This window comes from Tyto alba, unplaced genomic scaffold, assembly GCF_018691265.1.
Source record: "Tyto alba isolate M040663 unplaced genomic scaffold, T.alba_DEE_v4.0 Super-Scaffold_2, whole genome shotgun sequence".
NCBI classification, from domain to species: Eukaryota; Metazoa; Chordata; class Aves; order Strigiformes; family Tytonidae; genus Tyto; species Tyto alba.
In genome coordinates this window covers 88,601,231-88,628,329 of record NW_024881282.1, presented here as the reverse complement: position 1 = coordinate 88,628,329, position 27,099 = coordinate 88,601,231, and the positions used below count along the sequence as shown (strand labels likewise).

The 27,099-nt window shown below is 43.1% G+C and overlaps 1 protein-coding gene across 1 annotated transcript in view; it reads right to left on the bottom strand.

Annotated features, from left to right (window-relative positions):
• EXOC4 (exocyst complex component 4) overlaps positions 1-27,099 on the bottom strand; it is a 410,569-nt gene that overhangs the window by 94,927 nt on the left and 288,543 nt on the right. The window contains exon 11 of the mRNA XM_042793039.1: positions 14,626-14,845. Within this exon, the coding sequence (XP_042648973.1) occupies positions 14,626-14,845 (220 nt within the window). The remainder of the gene's footprint in view (positions 1-14,625; positions 14,846-27,099) is intronic.

The window sequence follows — 27,099 nt, the reverse complement described above, 5'->3', positions numbered from 1 at the left end:
CAGTCAGAACATCAACCAAAATAAAATCAGCTCCTTTTTGATGGCAACATATGCAACCCCAAGTCAGCACTTGGAATCAGACATAAAAAAAAAAAAAAAAACAAAAAAACCCCAAACAACCCCAGACAGGCTAGTTTTGACCTGAGCTTGTATGGCAAACTCAGCTGTCCCGCTGCTCTGTAAATACCTGCTCCTTGCCTGTGCTGCCATGAACCTTCCCACTGGCTGTTTCCCCAGTTCCCTTCCATTCCTCCAGAGTCCAGTGCAAAAAGAGAAAGAAAGGATTATCTCACGGCCTGGACTTGGAGCTGAGTTTTAGCAGCCTCTTAAAAAAAGCTGAATGCACAAAGTCAATCAATGGTAGGGATGGGAACTGAACAGCTCCCTCAGCCAGACGTGCTCTGCTCCCTCCTGGCCACTAAACCGCTACCTGCTTTTGTCCTCCTCTTGTATCAACACTAACCTTGAATGTGTCATTTATCAATCTCCAGTATAATTTCAGGATTTTTAGGATTTCTCACGCATGGAAAATCCTCCACTGGCCAGCCAGGCCATCCCCACCTTCATACAAATCTCTCTTGAAGCCTTGTGCTACCACCATACCTGCAAGAAATGATGCAACCAAAGAAGTATGGAATAATCTATAAATAACATTCAATTGTGTCATGGCTACAAGTTACAGGGGGTTTAGGGAAGGAAAAGGGGAAGTGAAAAGGCAATGGTGTGTACCATCTCCTGCAAAAGCAAGTGGTCAAGTACAGATCTGGTACTGGTAGCAGAGGTTGGTGTGAATGGTACCAGACGATGGAGATAGACTGGACTTAAAGAGTATTTCCTTGAGGCCACCCTCTGCCTTCAAGAGCTGTTTGATTATTAAGAGCAAAGCAAAAGAGTAAGTGCAGTGGAATGAACCTAGAAGAAAAACCCGAAGCCTGTCAAGAAGCATGTTTTTCCCCACTGCACTAAACTCACAGGGAGATGCTCCCCCGTCATTATTTCATTACATCAATTTCAACACTTGCTAACCTGTTAGAAGAAAAACATTTAAAATAATTTTCCTCATCAGAGGGAAAACAACCTCTCTCATTACCTAAATATGGATCCGTGCCAGATGATACAAAGTGGAAATGTTCTTTAAAAGAAAAAAGCCAAGCTGATACCCACGTAAAAATAGAAAAAAGAGGAGTTTGGGGGAACAGCCCTGGGGAAGGCCACATTGCACAGTGAGGGTGGCTCAAACAGACCAGCGCTGAATATTTGGAGAAGAAGATCTTAAGGGGGTCCAAACCCTCACATCTACTCCAACAACAACCTGCCAATCCCATCAGCACACATTTCCCCTCTTCCCTCCTCCGCCGTTCACAGCTCAGTGCCTTGGGGCTCAACCTCAAGCTATCGCAAATACATAAATAAATAAGTAAGATAAAATATATATAGAGATATATATTTTAGACCATTTTTGGAAGGCTTCATGCTGCCTCAAATTATTGTCTGAGCCCTGTCCCAAACTTTTTCTTTCTGGTTCATGTATAAAGGAGTCGCGGCACTAACTTAGCTGTACATTATCAAGGGATTTTGCTTTCTCTGCTCCATTAGGGCAATTTTTTTCTTTTGTTTTAAAGGTTATAAAAACATATCAGGCTAAGACCAATGTTCAGCAAAACAAAAGGAAAGGTGCTGTTAAATGCCTTCTCCTCTTCAAGGTTGGATTGCTTAATGTTCAAGAGTTCTTATTCCCATTATAGCAAAAATGGTTTATTTGTGAAGCTCACATCTTTCCAGACACCCAGACGTACCCTCCTGACCATATCAACTCCTGGGTTAAATTCCACTTTAGCTCACTGTCAAATCAACATTTTGATTTGAGAAGTCCTTCTCTCCTTCTCAAAACTTCAACCAACTCTCCAGTCCTATGGTCTTGGTGAATTATTAATGTAAAAATTAGCAGGAGGACTTGTTCCCCCTCACTTGAAACCTGACTTGATGGAAAGCAGCTTTTCTGGCCGCTTTTCAGCCCAGCTGTGAAATGCAACGCCGAATGCAATTAAGAGATGCTCAGCCTATATTACCGGTTTGAGGCCGCCATACAGAAACTTCAACACGCATTTATATACACACAGGCAATTCATTTCAATTAAACAAGATTTTGTTGGCTTAACAAGCCATGCAAGTGTTGCCAAATTATTTTTAAGAACCTAAAAGACCAAGTAAGCCCTGACACCCTCCAGCTATTTGTTGGTTTGCACTCAACAGTGGGTAGATCCCGCTTGCCTGAGTCCATTTGTCATGGATATTCCTCCCTGATCTAACAGCAGGTTCTTATTTTCAAAGCACTAGCTGCTTAATCTTAACCTCTTCTCTCTTTTCTTCTTTTTTTTTTTTTTTTTTTTTTGATAGTTCAGCCTACAGTCTCTGCTTTGCAGAGTGGCGATTGCTCTAAGTCCCGTTCCTTGTCCCCTCTGGTGGTTATTGGCAGGTGGTTCAAAGAAAGGGCAAAAGAGCATCATCATGGCCAGGAGCATTTGATGTTGCTCTGAGAACAGACTTTTCTTAAATATAGGATGGTCCAGGAGCCAATGTGTCCTGGTTTCAGCTGGGACAGAGCTAATTGCTTATTTTAATTTTTCTTTTTTTTTCCCCCTTCTTTCTTAGTAGCTAGAATAGTGCAGTGTTTTGGATTTACTATGGGTTTTGATGAGAGAAGAATGTTGATAACGTACTGATGTTCTTAATTGTTGCTAAGAAATCAAAGACTTTTCAACTTTGCATGTCCTGCTAGTGCACAAGTACACCAGAAGCTTGGGGGGAGCATAGCCAAAGCAACGGACCCGAATTGGCCAATGGAATATCCCATCTCATCTAACGTCGTGCTCAGTGTTTAGATAAGGGTTGATCAGGTTTTTGGGATGGTGGTTTCAGGATTCTCTCTTCTCTGGGATCATTTGCTGGGAATGGGCTGGGCATCAGTCAGCGGGTGGTGAGCAATCACATCGTGTATTACCCGCTAGTACTCTCTATTATTATCATTATTTTAATTTTATTTCAATTATTATACCGTTTTTATCTCAACCTACGAGTCTCCTTACCCTTACCCCTCCAACTCTCTCCCCCATTCCTTATGGATAGGGGAGGGTTAGTGAGCAGCTGTGTGGTGCTTGGCTGCCGGCCAGGTTTAAACCATGACACAATGATAATTAGGAATCCATGGGCTGCTGGTTGCTCTTTGACAGCCCTTTCATTAACTCTTTGAGGAGCCCACCCAACACCCACACCTCTGTTGTGGTATGAACTCTTCTCTCTTCAAAAGCAAGAAAGTTCATATATCTTTCTAAAGTATGTGGCTATTCCCCAGGCCTTATCAATGTAAGAATTATTATTATTATTATCATCATCATCATCATCATCATCATCATCATCATCATCATCATCATCATCATCATCATCATCATCATCATCATCATCATCATTATCATCATCATCATCATCATCATCATCATCATCATCTTTGCCACTTTTCCTAGAGTTCAGACTGAGCACTAGAAATGAAGTCTGGATGATGTACTGGCTGCTCCTACGGACACTCCTGCATGTTGTGGCTGGCTTTACAAATGAGAAAACAAGCGTGTATCACACACAAATTCATCAGGTAGAACTAGGAATCGAACCAAAATCCCCCAATACCAAGCAACATTAAAAGGAATGAATCTGAATGTCAAAATATTGCTGCTTTTTTTTTTTTTTTTTTTTTTTTTTCCCCCGAAAAAACTCCAGTCCAAGGCGCAAAATAAACAGTCAGTGTTGGCTGCCCTTGGCTACCTGTTGGCTACTTTTAACCTGGGAATGACAAAAAGGGCTTTAAAGGGAGAAGCAAGCAGGAGCAGAAGAGCCACCTTTCAGATGCAGCTTAATTGCAAGAGGGTTTCATCAACGAGATTGCCTGTGCCAACGTGGGAATGGAGTTCTCCAAACATTTCTTCCAAACCCACGTTCCCACAAACCTGCAAGCACAGCTATTACACCACAGCAAAATTTTCCTACATCACCCAGTGGGACCCGATACCATTCCCTGATGGTTTGCAGACCGCGCTCTCTTGCATCAGTGCTAATTCAAACAGCAAAACCAAAGTGAGAGAACGGGAAACAGTTCTTCAAGTAACTCTAGGAAGACGCCAAAACACATATAGTTTTATTCTCAGACCAACGATTTGACTAGCACCTGGATGAAGGCTCTAACGCACCAGTTCACGTACATTTTTGCAATTAATACTTCTAGGAAAATGGGTCGTCTTCACTATTTTGAAGCGTCTAACCAGGAGAATGATGGTTAATAATATTTCTCATTTTGCAGCCGATAAAGTGCATGGAAAACAACAGAGCAGGAATCAAATATAAAATGCCATGTTAATACCAGAGGGGTGTTCAACCTGTCACCAACTTGCCCTTAATACAGCTGCTGACACCACCCTTAAATGAGAAAAAATATAGATAAGCAGAGAAATCTCAGTGCCTTCTTCTAGAATTGCCTTGGAATTCCCTTGGAGGCTTGAAAGTTCGGTTTGCTTCATTTTCAAGCTTGTTTTTCTTTTAATTGTATTGAGTCAAGAGGTTACTGAGGCTGATGCTATTCACGCAAACAGGAGTTGGATGCAGCTGAAAGACCGTATCTTTTTCTGTTTTTTAATGTTTAAGATGACTGACTACAGACATTATTTAGAGCTAACGGGACAGATCTCATCTTACTCACACTGGAAGAAATCCTTTATAACTCTATCGACTTAAAGGTCAGCTGAGATCAGAATCTAGCACACCATCTTCACAAATTCAGTGCTTTTCAATTCTCTCTTGTCTTTACCTTTTCCAGCACCTATAATCAGCACTTAATTAATTAAAATAGAACACAGCCCGGGGCAGGGCTCTCCCGTAGAGTTGTATCATTTTACTCTATTTTCACTCCATGTAGCGGTTTACTTTACACAGACACAAGGTCCCTCAATATTTTAATTAAAGAATCCACCCCAATGGTTTAATTTCTCCAGAGAGTCCTGGATCGGGCCCATCATGACCAGAACTGGGGCGGCACAAACTGGTACCACACAACTGCTTTATGCATGGCAAAGGAAAAGCTTTTACCCTCTGTACAGGGAAGTTCACGTAAGTAAACATCACAGCACAAAAGGAGATCCTCTGCAAAAAAATTACCGTTCTGACAGCTTTGTGTGCATGACTGAAACTATTTTTTTTTTTTCTTTTTGAAATGGAAAGGGTCTATTTACAGATTAGTAGCAAGAGGGGAAACTTTTAATTTGCTGCCTTCTCTCAATTCTTTCAGATGTAATTCAGAGTGCTATTAACCTTTAAACTGCTAGCAAAGTTTATACACTCTAGCAAGAACCTTCCCCTCTGCCAGTGGAGGGGAGGAGGGAAAACCCACCGTGCATGAAGGAATACTCTGATCACAGCAGCTCTGCATCTGTTTTTCATTTTTTTTTCTTCTCCTGTTGACAAGTCCCTTCCTTCAAAATCACAGCTACTCCTCTGCAATCCTCCCACTGAATGCTGCTTGTCAGGGAGGGGCAGCCCCTGACAAAAAAAAAAAAAAAAAAAAAAAAGTGGAGCTTCTTTACCTCTTCTTTTAACAATAGATTAATCTCTCTTTTGTTCTCTATGAGAACTAGGTGTCATATTTCAAAATGCACTTTTAAAACAGGTATAATTAAACCTCTGTAAAAGGAGGGAGGCAGGGAAATTAGCAGCAAAAGTAGTAATAAAGGCATTTTAGAGCCTGTGTGAGCTGGAAGGTACTTTATCCCTCCCCCTCGCTGCACAGCTACAATTACATTCTGCAATGGAAGAAAAAAAAAAGTAATTATAAAAATGAACTTTTCTTCAAAAAAATGAGCATGTTGTAAAAGGATTACTTCTTTGAACATCTGAGCACTTCAAAAGGAGGATGAATTAGTGCTGACAACTCAATAAAGTAGCCATCAATTATTTAAAATGTGATGGCTCTTCTCACACAGCACTTCTGATTAGGAAAACATTTCAAAAACTAGAAATTAGAGTTATTCTTCCTAAATGAAATGGGCCCAGGCTTCAAATGCAATGGAAAAAAGAAAAAAAAAAAAAAAAAAAAAAAAAAAAAAAAAAAAAAAAAAGAATGTCACTTTCAATGAGCCTGGCAAGAACACAGGGAAGTTTTTTTTCTTGAAACCATCAATAAAGCACATTGCATGAGATCGTGTCACAGGCTGGATCTGGGATTCATGAAGCAAACCAAGCAGAGGGAAGGGAAAAAATAGCTGCCTTGTTGTGACAGAGAGACGCAGCCTTCGGCTAATGGGTGCAAAGAGCGTCAAAAAAACCCCAAACCAAGACCTCAAACTCTACCACTGCCGTGTTCCAAAAAAGCAATTAATTAAATCTTCCCAGTGAGACGATAGCTATGAAAGAAACTTCTGGAGTGCTGCTGGTGATGAGGTGACAGGGATCTCCTTTAAGTGCAGTTCATCAGCCTCTGCCTTTGTAGGTACTCACAAGGGGATGCCAAGAGCCTCCCGGACACTGCAGCTACCGTCATCCATCACAGAAACAACCTTAGCGAGGCCAAAACACTGGCTTAAAATTGAAAAAACACCTAGGGAAAAAGGGAGCTGGAGGGAAAGAAGCAAAGCTGGGTGAAGTATAGCTTCTGTGGGTGCTGTATGTGAGAGTTGTCCCTTGCTTTTCGGAAGCAACCCGGGGTTAAGGAGAAGGCCAGCTCTGCCGCCGCATCCCAGGGACGTGCTCTCCTGCCACGGATGCCGTCCGCTGAACGAAGTTGCAAATGAGAAATGTGCAGCTTAAGCGTTAAACAAACAGGAATGGTGGCCAAGCTAAATGGCTTCTCCTCTGGACAGAAAGATAAGAGGGGCTGTTTCTGACACCAGCCATGTGGGCTCAGCCATGTGAAGCAAAATGAGGATTTATGAGCGCAATGCTACTGCTGAAGGAGCCTGTCTGGGCTGCTTTGGTAATTAAAATAATCAATCAAGGCCTGTGACTGAGGCTGGGGCAGATAGATGTGGTTCACTCCCAACTTCTGACAAAAAAAAAAAAAAAAAAAAAAGACTGCAAGAAGAAAAAAATAAAAATAAAGTAACTTACAAGGAAGTTTTAGTGCTTTTACCAGTCTAGCGATTATTCAAACTGCCACTGAAAACCAGCTGCAAAGTCCAGGGTGAGGATGAACACTGCAAATGCCGTGACAGCAATGGTCCCTTAAAAGGGTTAATCCTGCAAGATTTGGATGCTCCTCTGGGTCTCACCAATGTCAGGGGGAGCTGACGTGCTCAGCACCGTGCTGGTGCATCTCCCACAGCCGCCCTACGTGAATTGCTGCACACTCCCGCTGAGTCCTGGCCAAGCCAGGAACCGTCGCATGCATGCTGATGGCAGGATTTGAAAATAAAATCCTATCAAAAAGACTGGGAAAGCAGTCTATCCATATAGTTTCTCCCATCACCCTAAAACCCTGTATTAATTCAGGAGCAAAAGAAAAGGGATAAAAGCCCGACCAGCTCAATAGAGACTGCGTCTATGGAGACAGGATTAATCCAGGAGCTGTACAGGGAATTGCAATGACACAGACAGGACTTGCTAGTGAGATGTCAATCTTCAAGGCCAAGAAGACACTGACAGCTATTTTTTATTTCTCTTTTTTTTTTTTTTTTTTTTGCCAGGCCACCTCCAGCACGCAAGAATTGGAGTGTCTTTCTCTTTCCACTTTGGCCCAAGTCCCACTTATCAGACTAATGACCAGAAAAAACAGAGAGAGACAGAAAATTCAGAGAGGCAAAGTCAACCTCTCCTCCCACCCATTCCAGCTCCCATGGTGACCCTGGGGGCTTAACGTCCCCTCTGCTCCCTTAGAGCAGCTGATCCCCAGGGATTCGCGTTGGCCACGCAGCTATCTGCCTCTCCCCGTGCAGGCCAGAAACTGAGGATGCCTTTGATAGCTGGTAAAGTCAAATAGGTCTCAAAAAATGCAGCTCTTGGATGATGGGATTGACAGTGATAATGCAGTTCAGTCCCTGTCAGCAGATGTGTCAGAAACCATTACTCCTCTCTGGCTTGCCTGCCAAAAAATCTTGCTGCAGGAAGATCAAAAGAGACAGCGGCCGGTCCGCACCCTCCAACCCACCCCGAAAACACAAGGTTTGACCCCATTCCAGCCAAGTATCTCAGCACCAGCAGCTCAGGAGGTTCTGCTTTTCCAACCTGAAGCTGCTGGTTCCCAAGGACGTTCAGAGCAGTGGTCATCGCTTTTGCTCAGACTTGGAGCTTGAAGTTTTCTGGCTCAGGTCATCTTCTCAAATAACCCGGCAGACACAACCCTGAGCAAGCAAAGCTGATGACATGAGTTCACCCTGAAGCATTAGCTCATGGACCCTAGGAATGATGTTGGCTGATGCACTACAGATTGACTGATAAAGCCGTGTTAGGAAGGTGGTCTCTGAATAGCAGGTTTTACCAATTAAATTAAGTTCTTGAAAAAACATTTCAGATTTACGAATGAAAAGCACCATATAATTGCAAAGACACACAAGACTGGGTGATCTCTTTTTATTAACTGCTCTGTTTTGCCCATAATATCTTTTGATTAGACTCCTTGATACAAACCCTCCTTACACACCTTCATCTCTAATACCGTCAAGACTGACCCTAGAGAGGTATATTTTAGTAACACTGGAATAATTTAACCAGAGATCAGTCTAACAAGATACAACCACAGGTAGAACTGTGAAGGCCAGAATGTGGCCATTGGATTAGTTATTCTGCTTCACACCTAATGTGCCTTACACAGATGCACTGTGTGTAGGCTTCGCATTTCCACGAGTAAAAATTATACCTGATTTCAGTGAAGGCTCCTGGTCTGTTCTATACATCATACATGTGACACAGTAAGGAACAACAGCCAAAAATTGTGGCTAGGAGAAAGCTTTCCAGCAGGTGAACAGTGCAGAACCATTGGCCAGAGGATCTTCATCTCAGGAAGTTTTCAAGACTCACTGTGACAAAGCCACAACGGACCTGATCTAGTGTTGGCCAGGCTCTGGTTCTGGGCCAGAGCTTCAGGTAGATACGACTAACTTCCAGAGGTCCCTTCCAACTAACAAATGGTGATACGATGATACTGGGTATGCAAATATTCCAAAAATGGTTATTTAAGACCTGAAAATAACAGTAACTTATCATTTATGAAGTTAAAATCCAATCTGCCTTGGTATGGGCCAAAAATTACAGATACTTGTTGAGGTGAACAAAACAAGTTGGTGGTCTCAGGTAGGACCATGATCAAAGACATTTTGCATCCAACTCTCTCTGCTTTCGATCAAGACTTAGACTTTTACTTTTCTTTGTGGTGCAGATTTCTAATAAGGTAGAGCAGTTTTGGTTTTCCCAGCTCCCCCAAAAGTTTGTTTAAATAGGAAAGCAGTTCTCCCATGTTCTAGATAGAAACCACACGGCCAAGTCCAGCTTGGTGTTGAGCCTCAGGTCATGAGAGATGGGGAATATTAATCTGGATTCAGCACTTTGGAAACGAGGGTTATACAGATTCCGGCCAATTCCAACAGAAGATTGCACCCACCTATGGAAGATGAATTCAGCAACTGCAGGGATTAATAAGTTACAGAGACCTCAAATGTGTGACTGTTTCTTGCAGATCAAACACGAGTCACATCTGTGGGATGGTTTGTGCAACCTGACTTTGCTTTTCCAGATCTGGAGAAGAAAATAATTCTGCCTGCAAGGTGTGCTGCTTCGCTATGTCTATATGCAACCCAAAGCTGTCTTCTACCTAGGTTTTACTGAATGTGCAAGTTAAACTTGATTTTTAAAATAAATTGAAGCACTGCCATAACAGTTTGCCTAAAGCTAGCAATTGCTTTTATATAACTTAGAGCTCCACAATCAGCCTCAGTGGAGAACTTACGCATCTGCAGATGACTTACATGGGAGCCTTGTAAAAGCTTCCACAAAAGGCAATAACCACACTAAGTGTTCCCCCCAGAGGAAGAATTATCTAAAGAAATATTGAAAGCCATAGGGAGATTCAGACTCCCACGGAGAGATAATTTTGTCTCTCGTTTCCAACTGAAAAAGAAGATTCAGTTAGAAATTCTGCCATGCACGCAGTCAGGGGGTTTTAACCTCCTGACATATCGGCCGTGCTATGGAAACAGATACACCACACGAGAGGAAAACATCTGCAAAGCACTTCACACTGTTTTAGATACCACGTCACTGCAAAAAAATTTGAAATCTGAGGACCAGAACCACAGGTGCTGCCTCAAAAGTCATACTTGTCCTTGAATGCGAAAAACTCAATTGATCAGCCATGCCTGCTCCTTAATGGAATTTGATCGTTGGAAGCCGGCTTGAAAAGACAACTAATTTGTTTACACTAATAAATAATAACATCCACTTGCTATCAAAGCATGCACCCATCACTAATGGTGAGCCATTTAAGTGCCACTCGCTGTGATCATTCTTCTTCTTAATAACCAGTAATTTGACGGGAAGAAAACACGCCAAAGCTACCAGTGATGTCTCCTTGGAAAGTCACAAGTGAGTGACTTAGCGCGTGGGATGAGTGGTGCTGGCGATGGGGTAATTAGCTCCAGCAAGTCATTATCCTGCAAACAGCTGCACACTCTGACTTTTTAAGGAGTTTTTTGCTGGATTTTCAGCCACTGGAGCTTGGCCAGAGAACTATCGTGCCCAGCACCTACACAGTACTGCTATAACAAACAACGGTCGCATCAATGCTTTAAAGGAAAAATCCCATTCTGCTGCTGCAGAGTGAAAAGATCGAAGCAACACACACTCTTTTTTTTTTTTTTTTTGTTGGTTGGAGACAGGGCAAGACATTTTTAAGGCCAGTATTAGTAGTGACCACCTAGCTGGAAAGATTTATCAGCTCGACATGAACCGTACAAGAACAGGCTATAAGAAGCTGTCAAGCTGCTTGTAGCCTAATTTAGTATTGATTTAAACAATTACAGCCTGAAGTTAAATGCAGAATAATTTTGAAACAAATTAGTTTCATGGTTATTCAGTCACTCTTAAGAGGAAAAGGATTTGCAGTATTTTACGTATGAGGATGGAAGAATGGAAAATAAGACCATCCTCCAAGTCAAATATAATATTTACAAAGGGCAGATACAATTTTTTTTTTTTTTTTATAAGCATAATCTTTACAGAAATGGATGATTCATCTGTGAGGACATGATGGCATAGGGTGCTCGAAAACCTCTTATCTATAAGCTAATTCAGTTCAAACATGTGCTGATAGTTATCAAAAAGCAGCTATTATCAGCCTGTGCAGTGGGAACTGATAAATTCTCGAGTCGTGTTCAAATCACAGCTCCAGCTCCTGCCGCAGAAGCTTCAGAAAGATCTTCAGGATAGGCAGGAGTGGGACGGTTGAACCCCAAATCCCTCTAAAAATGACACAAGAGAAGAAAAAGACGTTGGGAGAGAGGTGCAAGGCTCGTTCATGCTACACACTATATTTTCATCGTACCCATGAGGTGATGAGGTCAAAAGATTTCAGGCTCCAGCACTGTCAATGCAGAAATAGCCTTTCTTTGCTTTTAATGTAAAATCAATAAAATTATTTTAGGGAGCTATTTGGATGACTTGGTTCAAAGAGGCAGCAATTTTTCTTCTCTTTCACAAAATTACCCTTCTATAATGTCGGGAACGTGCAGACCTTCTGACCATGTACATTCTGACCAAGAATAATTCCAGTTCAAAATGATTTCCATCCATCATGAGGAACAAATTATAGGAACTGGATGAGAAAATTCCAAGCCATTTTGACTCTTCAACCCCAAATGAACTTTAAGAAAATGTATTGATATTATAGAACACATTTTCAAGGCTACAAATGAAGCCACAATCCACAAAAATACATTATCACATTAAGAATCTAAAACAAATTTGTAAGGTTAACAGCCTCAATGGTCCTGATCCAAAGCTTGCGTGGTAGTATTATCATAAAGTATTTTCAGCTCTCAGTAAGGTCAGACACCTGACCAGGCTGAGTTTGGGTTCTCACTCAGTTTAATTTACATAAGAGAAAAAAAGAAGAAAGCCAAATAATACAAAACACAACACAATATACCTATTTACATCTAGATCTCTGAAAACAAACTTCAAATAAGACCTTCAACGGACTCCTTAGACTGTGAATAAGTAGAATTTTGCTTTGTATTGTAACTCACTGTTTCAGTTTGCAGATACTTTTCCTGTTGTGGAAGCCAGAACTGCCCTAATTTATTTCTTTTTTTCCTGTCCTGTTATGAAAATTCAGTCTTGGAAGACTAATACACGTGTCACAGATTTGTCTTTTTTTTTTTTTTTTTTTTTTTTTTTCCTATGCACTCACAATATTGAGGAACTACCAGCACTGTAGGTAACTGCAAAACGAGGGTGTACTTGGTAATTTCTTCCCCAGCGTGGCCCCTCTCTGCTGGGCTCCTGCCATCCCTGCTCAGTCAACATACTCGAGTTCTTGATCTACAAAACCCCTTCTGCTCTTATTACAGTTGTTTTCAATACTCTGCTCTGGTTTCATGACCACTCCTGCTACGTTTTCACTATTACATCTTACTACTTTTGCAGCACAAGGGAAAAAAAAAGGCCAATACCAGCAAATCCACCTTCGGCTCATGCAAGGGCTCACCAGGAGATATCCAGATGTAACCTGCTCTTGGGGCAATGCCCTGTTCTCACCTTTTGTCGTGTGCATTCAGTGAACAATGAGGCTGAAACAATTTTTATGTTGACAATCATTTGCAAGGGGTCGTATTCTACCGTGTTTTGGTCTTGATAACTGAGTTTCTGAGAAGGCTGATAAAGCTGTACCTTGGGAAGGAAACAGTTCAGGGATGCTGTGCTGCTCCAAAACATCATTTTAACTCATGGAGATTTTCTAAACCATGCAAAGAATCTTCTGACCCCTTCTATGGAAGCTGTTCCCCTCCAAAGATTTCTGAAAACTCTCTGCTGGTCCACTGGAATCTAATTTTGCTTTTACTCTGGAAGAACCATCCCATACTCGCAGCACCCAGACAGGCATAACATTAGTGACCATTATACTTGCAAAAATCCTAGTAATTTTTCTCAAATAATAAAAATAATAATAGTTATTACTATTATTATATATAATTATAATATACATGTTTTACAGTTATAAACTAAAAAAGAAAGTGGCCATATAAAATCTTGGGAGATGTGTGCTACTTCCTAAGAACTTTGCAAATATTATTCATCCCTGAAGAGACGATTGTACAGATAAGAAGGAGCAATTTAAAAGGATTAAAAGAGCTTGACCCAAATCACAGCAAGAGTCAGAGCTGACAGTTCATTCCGTTCAGCCCCATGCAACATGTATAACTCGGAATTTTTGGGCAGGCTTCCATTCTGTTCTGTTACCCACGTGGTTGGGGTTAGAACTGTGCTTGTTGCTATTAATATTACTCCACATTAGAGTTCAAAAAAGCAGTTTCAAAAGAGCCTTCTTATATAAATACTGTAAACTCAAAGCCAATTCTCTCAAATCTCTCTTATCTGCCTCGTTGGAACAGCATCACATCAATCACAAATGCGCTGCACTTGCAAGGCAGCAGAGCCCATCTTTGCTCCTCCTGGTAGTTCAGCACGTGTATTTAGTCTGATCGCACGGCTCCACGATTTGCCAGTGTCCCCAGAACTTTGAAGGGAGGCACACACGATTGAAAATCTTGAAAATAAACTTCTACGGTAGGGTTCAAGAAAGCTGGTAACAATTTGTCACGACGGCTACAAGGTGCTTTAAAAATGGCATGTGCCAGGGGAGATGTGAAGATGCCATTAGCTTAACATACGTAGCAAGACAGACATTCTCTCTTGCACAAGCAAAACATAAGAGCCCATGTCTACTTACATACCTGCGTACAGAGATCAGGAGAAGAAAGACAATACTAGAAGTGACGCTGGAATAGATCGTACTTACTCAATGTTGAGACAAATTTTGTGTGTTGTAGCATCCTTGAATCACTGAATGGTTTGGGTTGGAAGGGACCTTAAAGATCACCCAGTCCCACCCCCCTGCCCCGGGCAGGGCCCCCTTCCCCCAGCCCAGGGGGCTCCCAGCCCCGTCCAACCTGGCCTTGAACCCTTCCAGGGAGGGGGCAGCCACAGCTGCTCTGGGCACCCTGGGCCAGCGCCTCACCTCCCGCACAGGGAACAATTTCTGCCTTACATCTCATCTAAATCTGCCCTCTGCCAGTTTAAAGCTGTTACCCCTCGTCCTATCCCCACCCCCTGATCCAGAGTCCCTCCCCCCCCCTCCTGTCCCCCCTTTAAGCCCTGGGAGGCCGCTCGAAGGGCTCCCCGGAGCCTTCTCTTTTCCAGGCTGAACCCCCCCAACTCTCTCAGCCCGGCCCCCCAGGGGAGCTGCTCCAGCCCCCCCAGCATCTCCGTGGCCTCCTCTGGCCCCGCTCGAGCAGCTCCGTGTCTTTCCTCCCTGGATATAGAGCCAGGTCACGGCTAGACATGGACAGCAAGGGACTTACTGGCAGTTCACTCAGCTCCTACCTGCAGAAGAGGCCGCTGCACACCTAGAATCTTCATGGTATCCGCATTAGCCAATATTTTCAGGGGATCAGATGCCTTTGTGACACCTTCGATCTCTTTATTGATCTCAGCCAGGACTTGATTGAGGAAGATGTTCTTGATGTACATGGTGAGGAACTCACGCAGTGGACACTGCTTGGTTGGGCCAAGCTCCATGGCGTGCTCTATCTCCTGGATAAATCTGGAAAACAGAAGGGGAAGAATGCCAGGTAGTTAAACCATGCAGTTACTCTAAATCTGTTAGTGTTGTCTTTGCCATTCCTACATCTTGAAGCCAAGCACCAGCAGTGGGGGAATGACTATAGACTGCGCCAACATAAGGCATGAAGAGTAGAAATGGTCTATAAGGTAGCCGTCAAAAACAATACATTAAATGCCAACAGCTGGTGAGACAAAGACTCAATGGCTGGGGAACAGACAAAATGAGGAATTGGTGAAAATCCACAACCGGGGAGTGATTTGTGTTTATCTGTCCAAAAATCACTGACTGCTCTATTTGAGCCATACTGGACAGAGGTCTTTTTAAAAATAAAACCCCCGTAAAAGAATTCAGGATGCCAGAAATCCCTCTGAAAATGCAAACTTCTTTCTGGGGTTGGTCACTCGATTCCCACAGGTGAGTTACCCATCTCTAAACTGAGCAGCAGTAGATTCCAGCTCGAAGTCTAGAGATATCACTGAAAAAAGCAATGCATATGTATTATACCGATATCATACTGCATTATGTATGTCTGTATTATGCTATACTTTTATTATGTGTTATTGTTTCATCCTAGGATCCCATTCCTGCGTATGCAGAACGGCGTGCCAATTCTGGGAATATTTTAACACAAAATGTTTGCCATCTTCTCCTGCAAAATATCTTTATCTCAGTGATGCCATCTGTTTTAACACATAGGAGTTTCTTCTAGAAATTACCTTGTAATTTCTTTAATTTACATCCGAGGCAATGAAATGAGTCTTCCTTTCAAAACTGTATGCATCAAAATAATTAGGAATTGAGTATCAGGAATCATAATGGATTGACACATGCTGTCAAAAGGAAGAAATGTGTACGGTGTTTACACAGCCCTCTTCATCGATGCACACAAGTGCCTCACAGTCGTTTATATTTTAATCCCGCTCCTGGACAGGTTGAGATTGTTCTTATCTTTGCTTTACACAGCAGCAGCAGAAGCAAGTGTTTGATCTTGGATCTCCCAAGCAATGCCCTCTGCACCTTGAAAGCCACCCTTTCTTCACTATGAAAGACTTTTTTTTACATGAGACTTCTCCAACAGTTCCAGCGTGGTTAAAATTTATTAGAGATGCCATACCACTAACCATTCTCCCAAACACTTCAACTAGGTCTGCTTAATTGTCTGTAATTTTCCACCTCCACGTTCGGCACCCCAGAGGAGGCAGCTTCCTTTCAGAGGACTGACTAAGGAGTGCCTGTCAATTTTAGAAGCATGATTTCTTTCAAAACTGAACAATTTGCTCCCGAAAGCCTCTGTCTGCGGTGTTGGCTCCATCACTCTAGAGTGACACATTTGGGCCGATGCAGCTATTGCTTCCGCGGGGGGACCCCTCCGCAGTTACGTTTGAAGATTGTCTCTCCGAAGAGAGATGCAGCGTGGAGAGAAGTGCGAAGGATGGCACTTTTAGTCCCTGGCTTTCACAGATCAATAACGTGAATCGGCTTTTATCAAACAGGGAAACAGCAGAGTCATCTTGGCAGAGAGCAGAGAGACCACCACCAAGCTTATCTCAGGAATAACAGACCTAATGTCACCAGCTTCGAGTGACAACCGCTGATGTCCTTAAGGGAACACTGTCAAGGTTGATGGGACCATATTAAACTAACTTACCGTATCTTTTCATGGCTGCCAATAAATTTGCTACTCTTTCTTTATAAGCTTATTTACACAGCACTTTTGAGGCACAGAACTCACAAAAAAATTTCCATTAACTCTTACAGTACCTGTACCATGCAGCCAAATACCACTATACCTCTTTTCGACAGGAAAGGAGGGGCACAGCAGCTTGAATCTGAAATGAGCAACTTTCAGTGAACAACTTTTAAACACTTCTAAAATCCAGCACATGCTTAAAAATGGCTAAACCAACATAAATAGATGAAAACTTTTTGAGGGAGAACGCCCACATAAACTAGCAGCGAACTATTAGAGCTCAGATGCGCTGACCTACAGCAACTCGTTATCCCACAATAGCTTGATGGTGTTTCTAAGTGTTTCCTATACCAGAGACTAAATTGCCTGTAAGAGGTTGTAGGAAAGGTCAGTGCTAGCAAAAGGTGCAGCCAAGAATTCTTGTTTCCCAGTACTTAGCATTAAGCACCATTTCAGATCTCTCCTGAAGGCCTGTGCCTTAATCTCCAGCAAACTTTTCCTTGATTAGAGAACTGAGTCCCGGTGGTTGACATGTTCTAATAGGCTTTAATTTCTTGGCATAGACAACAGTGGTTCACTTAATACTGGGAAGAATCAAAAATATATCCCTATTTTACTTGATACGAACCGTAAAGTTATCACAGATTAGGAGAAAGCTGCTAGATAGCAGTGTCTCTGCGAGGGGGGATTTTATGAGTGCTCAGCAACACTTGTGATAAAGAACAAATGCTCAAGAGCTTAGGGAAGCAGATTTAAACTCGGTATCAGGAAAAAGTTATTAAGACTGAAACTGCACGGCATGGAGGACTAGGGGATATGGATGAGGGACCTTAAGTTTGAATGTTCAAGGATAGCTTGATTAAATGATAATGGTAATGAAAACCAGACAATTTCTGAAGTCTTCCTTTAATCAAAAGATCTCTACCGAAGGAAATGGAAGCAGAGAAAAGGCAAAGAAAAATGTAGTATGGATGTCAGAACATGTCTTACAGCAGGGAACTGCCCTACGAGTTCATAAATGTGATACTCCAATGGTACAAGTACATTACCACTCAGTACAGCCTGCAAGAGGACAACTGGGATCCGATTTGCTAGGATCTGCTGTGGTTCAGAGATGACCTCACCGTGCTTTCACCAGCCAGGATGTGTCCATCTGCCCTGCAAACGGGGCACCCGCGGCAGCCACTGTGCAGCTCCAACCTTCATCCCACTAAGAGGAAAAGTCCACTGAGCGCACGACCAAGCAAGCATCACAAGGCTCCGGATACAGACATGTGGCAGTTTTGCACCAAGAACCCCTCCAGCACGTTACACTGCAACAGTGATGCACCCTACGTGTTCTGTAGTGGGAGGATTATTCAGAATGCCATTAAGACCAGATCTGTCTAGTGGAAAACATTCATTTTATGTGTTTCTTAAGAGAATTACGGATGCAAGATCAAACACTCACAAGTTTGGGAAAGCAAGGACTGGAGTTGCTTGTGTCACCTTAGTTTGGCCTGCTGTGCGTGACGCTGAGGTATAATTTTTAATTCCTCAGTGGCACGCTGTTGGTTTTATCAGCAGACCCTTGTCTCGCCCCAGGAACAGGATGGCCAGTGTTTGGACAGCGAACGCCACGGCGTTGGGCCTTTGCAACTCTGCCGCATGACTTGAGCAACACGCACCAGCAGCCGATTGTCCCCCGTGGGAATCACTGTGACACCAGGGGAGACACTTCTGCCACGAAGCCCCAAGGGGCTGTCTGCACCACTTCCAAGCTCCATCCTTCCTTCCTGCCTCCTCATTTCTTCGTAGGAGTCCTACTTGTGGGAATTTGGCCACCAGTTCTTTTATTTTCCTTGGTTCCCAATCCCGCTTCTTCATCTTGTGTTTCCCCTTCCTTTTTGGTACTTACATCAGGAAGCATCCTCCTCCAGGCAGCTGGAACCCTACGGGTACAGGAGCCTAAAAAAACGCTGGGAGGGGAGGCAGTCCTTGGCTCAGGAATCAGCACCTTTGCAAGGTCCTGGCCTTTGGCTTGGCCCTGGTTAGCTACGGGCAGAATCGTGCCCATCAGGAACTTCATCTGCTACGAACTGGAAGCCTCTTAGGAGAGCGTGGGCACTGCACTTCTTCAAAGGCGCATAACTAAGTAAAATTTTGGTGTATTTGCAGAGGAATGGCAAAAGGTGCACCCTTTATACAACAGTTCTTATTGAGAAATGTGAAGATGCAAATACCCAGCCAAAGAAAAGGTCACCAGAATTTGCCAACAAGTACAGTGTATTTCTTCTTCTCACTCTCGGAAAGAACAAGTATTTTAGACACATTTTTCCAAAAAAAAATTATCTCGTCCCAGTTGGCAATTAAAGCCTAGCCAAATTACAAGAAACTGAAAATGAAGTTTCTGAACTGGGAAGTATTGGGTGGCATTAAAGACCTAACAGATATTGTCTATTTTCTGCTTGGCAGACACATACACTTACATTCACAGTCACAATGTGCTATTTATTTATTTAAATTTCAAATACTGCTGGTTAACTTATTCAAACGTAATTCAGTCTTTATAAAGAAAAGAATGTTTTTAACAGCATCTAAAAATCAATGTTCTAAGAGTTCTTTTCAAAAATGTTCCCATGTTACTCATCCAAGCTGTTCATGTAACTATTAAAATGTCAAAAAAGCAATCTGACCCATGGCTATCCCAGAGATCAACGTTTATGTCTGTGTGTGAACCAGTGTACATGATACGAAATCACATTTTGGTCAATAAGACGCTTATATAAAATGTGTAAAAGTCAAAGCGGAGAAAACACTTGGGCATTTTGAATAAAGCGAAGCACCGGGGACGTCAGGCCTGGACATGGCTCTTCAGATTGATTTTGGACATACCTGCATGTGCGTCAATCCAAACGACCAAAAAAAACCTCAATCAAAAAATACTGTGATGGTGAAAGGCTGTGTCACTGAGCCCTTTTATACCCTACTATTTTCCTTTTACTCTCCAAAGAGGGAAATTTGAGATTGAGATATAGCTCACTGTAAAGAGGGGCCATAAAGTAGGCCTTGGAGGAACAGCTTTGATTCACTTTCCATTTGCTTCGATTATTCTACTGAAAAAAGAACCATTCGGTTGTAATTTAGTAGGGTTTCTGAAACAGTATCAACAAGCACATTTAAAATCATCTCTCACTGGCACACAATAACTGAAGAAAAACCTATAAAGGTTAACATGCCGTGGGGTGTATTCCCTCAATGTGAGAGAATGAGCCATGTGGCACATTCAGAATAGAAAATTCCCCTATCGCTGAGCTATTACACTTATTTAATATAACTGCCATGTATGTCAGACCTGCAAAATGCAAAAACGTTTTCTCTGAATAAAAAAGTAGAGTGAGGTGTGTCATTAGATTTTGGATAAATGTAGATAGCTCTGGGAATTGCCTGATATCCTAAAAAGGCTCATAGGGATGTTGTGGCTTTGAAGGACACTTTTATGAGATGTCTGGTCTGGATGAAGTTTTTGAAGACAGCAGTCGGGGAAAAAAATAGAAATCTGCATCTTATCTTGAACTCAGAACCTGCGTTTTCAAAATGATGCACAATTTTTAACTTGTTTTATCCTCCTAGGAAAGAATTTGAGGTAATTTGCGTCTGCAATTAAGCATTCCCCTTAGATAGAAAAGTACTTTCAATAAAATGAAGCATCTTTTAGTAAATGACAGTCATTTGGATTAAAAAAGAAAAAAAAGGCAAACCATTTCAGAAAATTTAATTCATTCTAACTCACAACTTAATTGGCTGTAAGGACTGTCTTACCTAGGCTGAAAGTGTGTAATAAAAACCATAATAACTGAAAAATCTATATGGATTGATTTAGAAACCTTCAACTCTCACCTTCCCAAGGCTTTCTTGTGTCTTCTTGTTATGTCTTCTAAAATATCATTAAAAGAAACTGAAGATATGTCATTGAAAGTGCATAACATCAACTACTCCTTTTCTTAATGATGATGATGATAATATTATCTGTAATTCCCTCCTCAAACAAATGAATGACAGCAAAAAAAAAAATATTCCAAAGCCTTATTAAGAAAATTTTTACAGACATTTCAGCCCAAATTTACATTTCATCTTGTTTCATTTTTGTATGATCCTAAACTGTTATTTTCCCTCTATTTTAGTCATAAAACGTTCAAGTACCTGGAATGAGCCTTTTGGTGAGCTTACACAAAGCAAGGAAATATTAAGAAAACATTAGATACTCTTTGAACTAGATATTGGTTAACTAACAGAATGGCAAATCCCAAACTGGCTGTTCAGACTCAAGGAAATTAAGGATAAAATATCCAAGACTACAGGTTCTTGAAGGTTGAAGACACATTCGAATGAAGAGAGACACCTGGAAGATCCCAGATTGTCCATTACCTGTCCAGAAAGCCTTCCAACCTCAACAGTGGGCATTCTGGGAGAGGGTCAACAGAAGGGACAGCCAAGGATGATGTTCTCCTCCCAAGCTCTTTGATAACCAACAAGGTACTGATTCCTGATTTACCACCCTTGTGATAACGTGGCCAGGCAAAGAGGCTATTCCAACAACTATGTGCAACCAAACGGGTACATATTTCAGTATATTTAGCTCACATATTGATCTAGTTGCAATAAAACCTACTTCTCATCCATCCCGCAGTCTGGTCCACCCTCTTCTCTCCTCTGCCAAAGCAAGACCTCGCGATGCTCCCGTACCAAAAGACCTTTTGACCATGTGTCCATTACACACGTGCGGGATACAATAAATACAGTAAAATTTAAAAAATTCACTGCAGCACATAGACCAGAGATCGCTTGTTACTGAAGACCAATCAAATAGGTAGTAGAATAACAGAAAGCACATTATTTTGCATAAAAACTTGACTACAGAGAATTAGTTTGGTTACATTATCAGTTACCCCAGCATTGATGTTTCACTGAGGAGCATGCTGCTGATAAATGTTGTGGCTATATGCAAGAAAACAAAGCTCCTTTTGTACTAAGTCAGTCCAAACGGAGCTGTATGCAGGGGACAACAGCAAGAATAAATGTTTAAGCTCTACTCTAGGTGACCCAAAATGTCATTAAAATTATAATTATCATTAAAAAAGTGCAAACAGCACTGGGACACTCAACGGAGATTTAGCTATGCTAAGTACATTTACAATCTTAGCAAAGCCAGACAGAACCCCAGCAAATAGCAGACAAAAAGCATTAATTTTCTGCTATTTTGAAATATTATATAGCCTAGGAAACACCCAGGAAGGTAATGACTAGAGAAAATGACTACTGTTAACAGAAAACACCAAATTTTGGGCATTCTTCACTAAAATATTAAGGTTTCAGCTTAACACAAGTAACTGGAGGTGCCAGCCAGACTGTACTGTGAATCCCCATCACTTCAGCCCCTCCCCTACACAAACAGAAATCCCCAATCAAAAAAAGCTCTTCTACTCAATATAGATCTTTTGGTTAGTGTAAAGGCTTCTGAGAAAGTCCCCAAAGAGCTGACAGCTTTGGCGCTGGAAGATGAGAGAGTCCAGAACTTCTTAAAAGTAGCTAAAAAATACAAGCTTTAAAGAATTTATTTCTGTATTCTGGCTGCTCATCCATGAAACTGAGGTAAGAAATACCTCCTTCCCGTGCAAGTGTAATATAAAAATAAGTATTTTGTTGCCTCTGAAGTACTACAAACACCACACACACTCGGTAAAGAAAGGAACTATAATTCAGCTATCACCTTGTGCTAAAAATATTGCTTACTTTTAATGCTCACCTATCACCTGAAGAACACAACTTTCTGACTTAATGCAACTATCTCGGGACAGACCAGGTGCAATTTCTTCTGATGTCTCCAGAGGGGAATATTGACTAGTATTTGGACCACAAGATGTAGAGCCAGCAATAATTAGAGCTAAAGCTTCATAATGTATAGAAATGCACATCTCATACCCTACCACTTGGATGCCTCTCGCTGAACCGGAACCATGAGCAGCATCAGCAGAACCACAGTGGATTTTTACCGGGGAGGTCGAACCTTGGAGGCAAATTTTAACGTGCAAATTCCCACCTTCCCAACTGCGTAATTTGAGCAGCACCCCACATTTCCCTTCCCCTCCTCATGGCCTCAAAACTGATTTTATTTGATTTCGGGGTTGTAGCTGAACATCTTCGTTAACATCTACCAGCACAGGCATGAATGACGTCCTTCCGCTCTGATCCAGCTGAGGTGATGTGGGTGCACCGCCGCATCAAGCCCCTTCACTTTTAATTTTCATCCTGTCAGAGGTAAATCTCATCTACAGAAGTAATGATTTCCTCAATGATGCCTGTACAAGGTAATTCATGCTTTGCAAATATTAGCAAGAGCTGACCCGAGGGAAGGATTCTGGTGTGGCGGTTGGACTGATGCTCGCATCTTGCAGTCTCTATCCTCTCCTCTCTTGCGAGGGCACGAGCCAGCTTCGGGAATCAGCTGTGTTTTCATCTGCTGCCAATCTTCAGCTAATAGCCGGGCGTGCTTCTTCCAAAAGCGGTGCATCTGAGTGAGGAACAAGCCGGAGTTTTGCGACCCTCTCACAGAAACTGAGTTTCAAAAGGAACAAAATGGCATAACTCGGAGTTGTTACTGTGAAATGAAGGCTATGAAATGTGCATCAACATCACAGTGCTGGGCAAAACATGGGAAAACATACTGTACAGACCACTGGAACGGGGCTACGTTACTTAAGAAACAGAAACTGGGTAGGTTTGGAGCCTAGTTGTAAATTTGTAAAGGCGTTAGTCTGAACAGTTAGAAACCAATCTGCTGGCCTATGAATTTACAGCAGTGAAAATCTAACTTTATTCCTCTACTATCTCTAGACGCTGTTCTTGCAAAGATGTTATTTCCCTTTCTGCAGATGAAACAGAGCAATTACCAGCGCCAAAAATCTGCATCTAGCTTTTATACGTCTGGAAGACCCACAAGCAGCTCCCTCCGCGAGCAGATGCAGTACAGCTGCTTCTCTTTGAAGGCAGGCAAAGGAAGAGTAACTCAAGCGTGAATCACATCGGCTCGTTCTGTTAATGAGGATGCACCCAAAATACAAATTATGAGTTCTACAGGGAAAGCAACACAAGCTGGAGCTGCAGCAGCAGTTGCTGGTGAAGGTTTTAGAGATTTAACCCCCTCCCAAGGAGCTTTGCACGTGATGCAACTGGTGTGCTTTAGATTGAGGTGGCATCTCCACGTACTATGGAGAGCTGATCTCCAAGGTTGAGTTATGGTTTATCAGCCAAGCTGCGGTTAAGTGGTTGGATATGTCCTTATCCCTCTTGTGACCTGGAAGCAAAGCGTGACCCAAGGCTTACTTGGCATCCAGAAAGGGCCAGGAACATGCCATTGGTAGGCATTAAGTCATTGGCACTTGGTTGTTGCAGACGTACATCCAGATTCGGGACTCACTGTCAGTCCTCTCCTCACCTCACCCTGTCCTGATGCTGATGGTCCTCTCCATACCGTTTCCGGACCATTTTTCCATCCACGCTGCCTCTCTCTGGTGAGGCTTAAAAAGTGATCAGTAACACTGCTCTAGTTTGCTTTGCATGGCATCATTTTTTATTACTGAGGCTGAATGATTGCTTGAAATTCTGATTATTCGCAATAAACAGCAAGCAAGAATCCTCACTATGGGTGAAAACATGGCTGGGACATGGCTGAACGCTGAGGAGACTCTCAGCATCAACCTAGAACACACCCCAAAGAGCACATTTAAGCATCAGAAGCATTTAAGAAGCATGAGAATGCAATGCTTACTAACAAACACTGAGTAAAAAGAAGACTTGCATGTCTTCTCCAACCAAAACGCAGCTGCTGTTTGGCTTCTTCATTTCCTTCTGAACTTCCAGCCCGCTAAAATACTAGAGGGATCCGGGGCTTTGGAGAAATTTATTTATCCTACAAGGTGTACATCTCATCAGAGAAATCTATAAACTCACACCTTCTCCCTGAGAGCTCTTCGGTGCAAAGTGGAGAACGGTGGCTTCAATGCTTATAGCACAGAACGGGATGCTAAAGCAACGTATTGTCTGTGGCTCCTTGCAAGGCCCATCCCTCGGTGTCGGCCCTTCCATCCCCCTACGGCAGATGAATTCAGTTTGCTCCACATCTTTGCAGAGGTCCTTTAGATCTAAACCTGAAAAACCAGAGCTTTGTTCAGCAACTGAAGACCCTCCGCAGCGTACTTGTTTAAGAGACGGCTTTCCACCTTGCGGCACCGAGAGAAAAAGAAACCTCTTCCGATATCCCCGCTGAGCGGCGGGTTCTGTTTGCTCCCGACTCGCCGGAGCTGCGTGCGCGTCCGCGTGTGCGCAGCTGCAGGCACCAGCGTGATGCTGTCTCCCACCAGCCCAACCTACACGGGTGCTTTTGAGAGCTGACTTCCACTTTTATTCTGCTCACCCCCTACGGACTCCTAACTATGCATTTTGAGAAAAAAAATACGAAGTAGCTTTGTTCCCTATATGCCATGAAGATCCTTTTAATCCTTTTGAGCTGGTACAGGTTCTTTACAATGTGAGGCTGGAAGCAGAGAACCTGTGGCCAAATGTTTTTCTCTCTTCCTAATCTATTGGGAAACTTTTTGGGTTTGTTTGGTGTCCTGGGTTGAGTGAGTGGTGGAGTTTTTTTGGTGGCAGGGGAGGGGGCCATAGGGGTGTCCCCCTGTGAGAAGCTTCTCGAAGCTCCCCCAGCTCCAAGTCAGCTCCACCTCTGCTCGAAAACTGAGCCCATCAGCTGCGCCTCTGCGAAAACGTATTTAAGAAGGGACGTGGTGAGGAGCAGTGCGACTTGTGAGGAGGAGTTGCTGCAGCTGAGTGAACACCAAGGTCAGTGGAGGAACGGAGGGAGAAAGGAGGGGGGGAGGTGTGCTGGAGCAGAGACCCCCCTGTATCCTGTGGGGAGACGGCAGGGCGGTCCCCCCCGCCACCCATGAAGATCTACGGTGGAGCAGACATTGATTTGTGGCCTATGGTTTCCTCCTGCTTGATCAAGGTGCTGTGCCCGAAGAAGGCCGGGGTCTCATGGGAAAAGGCAGCCCTGCTGCTGTAATTCAGTGCTGGGAGGATTGCAGCATGCGGGGGAGTCCCACGCCGGAGCAGCTCGGGAAGTGCTGCAGCCGTGGGAGGGAATCCAGTCAGAGGAAGTTAGTGACCCACGACGGAGCAGTGTGGGGAACGCTGCGGCCTGTGGGAGGAACTCATGTCGGAGAAAGTTTGTGGAGGACTGTCTCCTGTGAGAGGGGGACCACGATGGAGCAGGGGGAAGAAGTTCCAGAAGCTCCCCCCACTGAAGATAAAGGAAGTGGCATCACTGCCTGCACCCCCCATTCCCTGCCCCTGCGCCACTGGGGGAGGAGGTAGAGATATCGGGAGCAGAGCTGAGCCCGGGAAGAAGGGAGGGGTGGGGGGAAGGTGTTCTCAAGATGTGGCAATGCTTCTCACTGTCCTACTCTGTTACGCGTTGTTAGGGTCTGTAATAAATGTATGTTCGTTTTTTCTTCCCCTAACGAGTCTGCCTTTTGCTCGTGATCATAAAGGGGGATTTTTCCCCATCCCAGTCCTATCTCAAACCCCAAGCCTGGCTCTCTGTCCCTTCTCATTGCCGGAGGGGAAGGGAGAGAGAGTGGCTGAGTGGTGGTTGGCTGCCAACCAGGCCCAAACCACGACATTTGGGTATAAAGAGCCTCAGTTTCCCCATTGCTGCAACAAGCAAGGAATGTTTGCAAAGCAAGAGATCCTCAAAACTGCAGAAGGGACGGGTACCATGAAGATGCCGACACACCCCAACTGTGCACATCTAGGTAAGAGGAAAATGTAAAATGCCGCCCCTCCAGCAAATGGGGACAGCAGAGCTGTGATGTGCAGCTCAGCAGCCACGGCAACGTGCTTCACCTTCAACCCGAAATACAGCTTTGATGAGCTACTACTTTATCATTTGTCACTGAAAAATAAGTATTATTTTATGCGTTTTAAGTTCATATCGAACTGAGCAAACACAGCTCCTGTAATCACCCACCCCTTTGCTCTTCTGAAGCTGCAGCACCAAATCTCTCCCCTCCGGTCCCTGAAACCGTAAGCTTCTAGGCCAAAACTAGACTGACGTTGAGCAAAGCCTGCCAGTTGCCTCCAAGTTACAAGATTGCTTCATGATGGAGATGATAATCCAAAATGACCATTGAACTAAATTACCCACTGTCGATCCATTTGTAATTTAAATCCAATCCTGCAGAAGTCAGAAGATAAATGTACTAACCACGGTCAATCAATCTCTCTCTCTATAAGTTCTGCGATGTATTTATTTTACGTGAACCCAGGGCACGTGTATGCTTAGAGGCACTTTCTGCCCATGAGATGAAGTCAAACCTGTAGAATCCCACCACTCCTTCTTACTATAAAAGTAACGGCGATGCTTTACTTCCCATGACACTACAACAGGTAACACGATTTCACTACTACTGATGTGTTCAGCACTGTGGAAGGAAGAAAATAAATA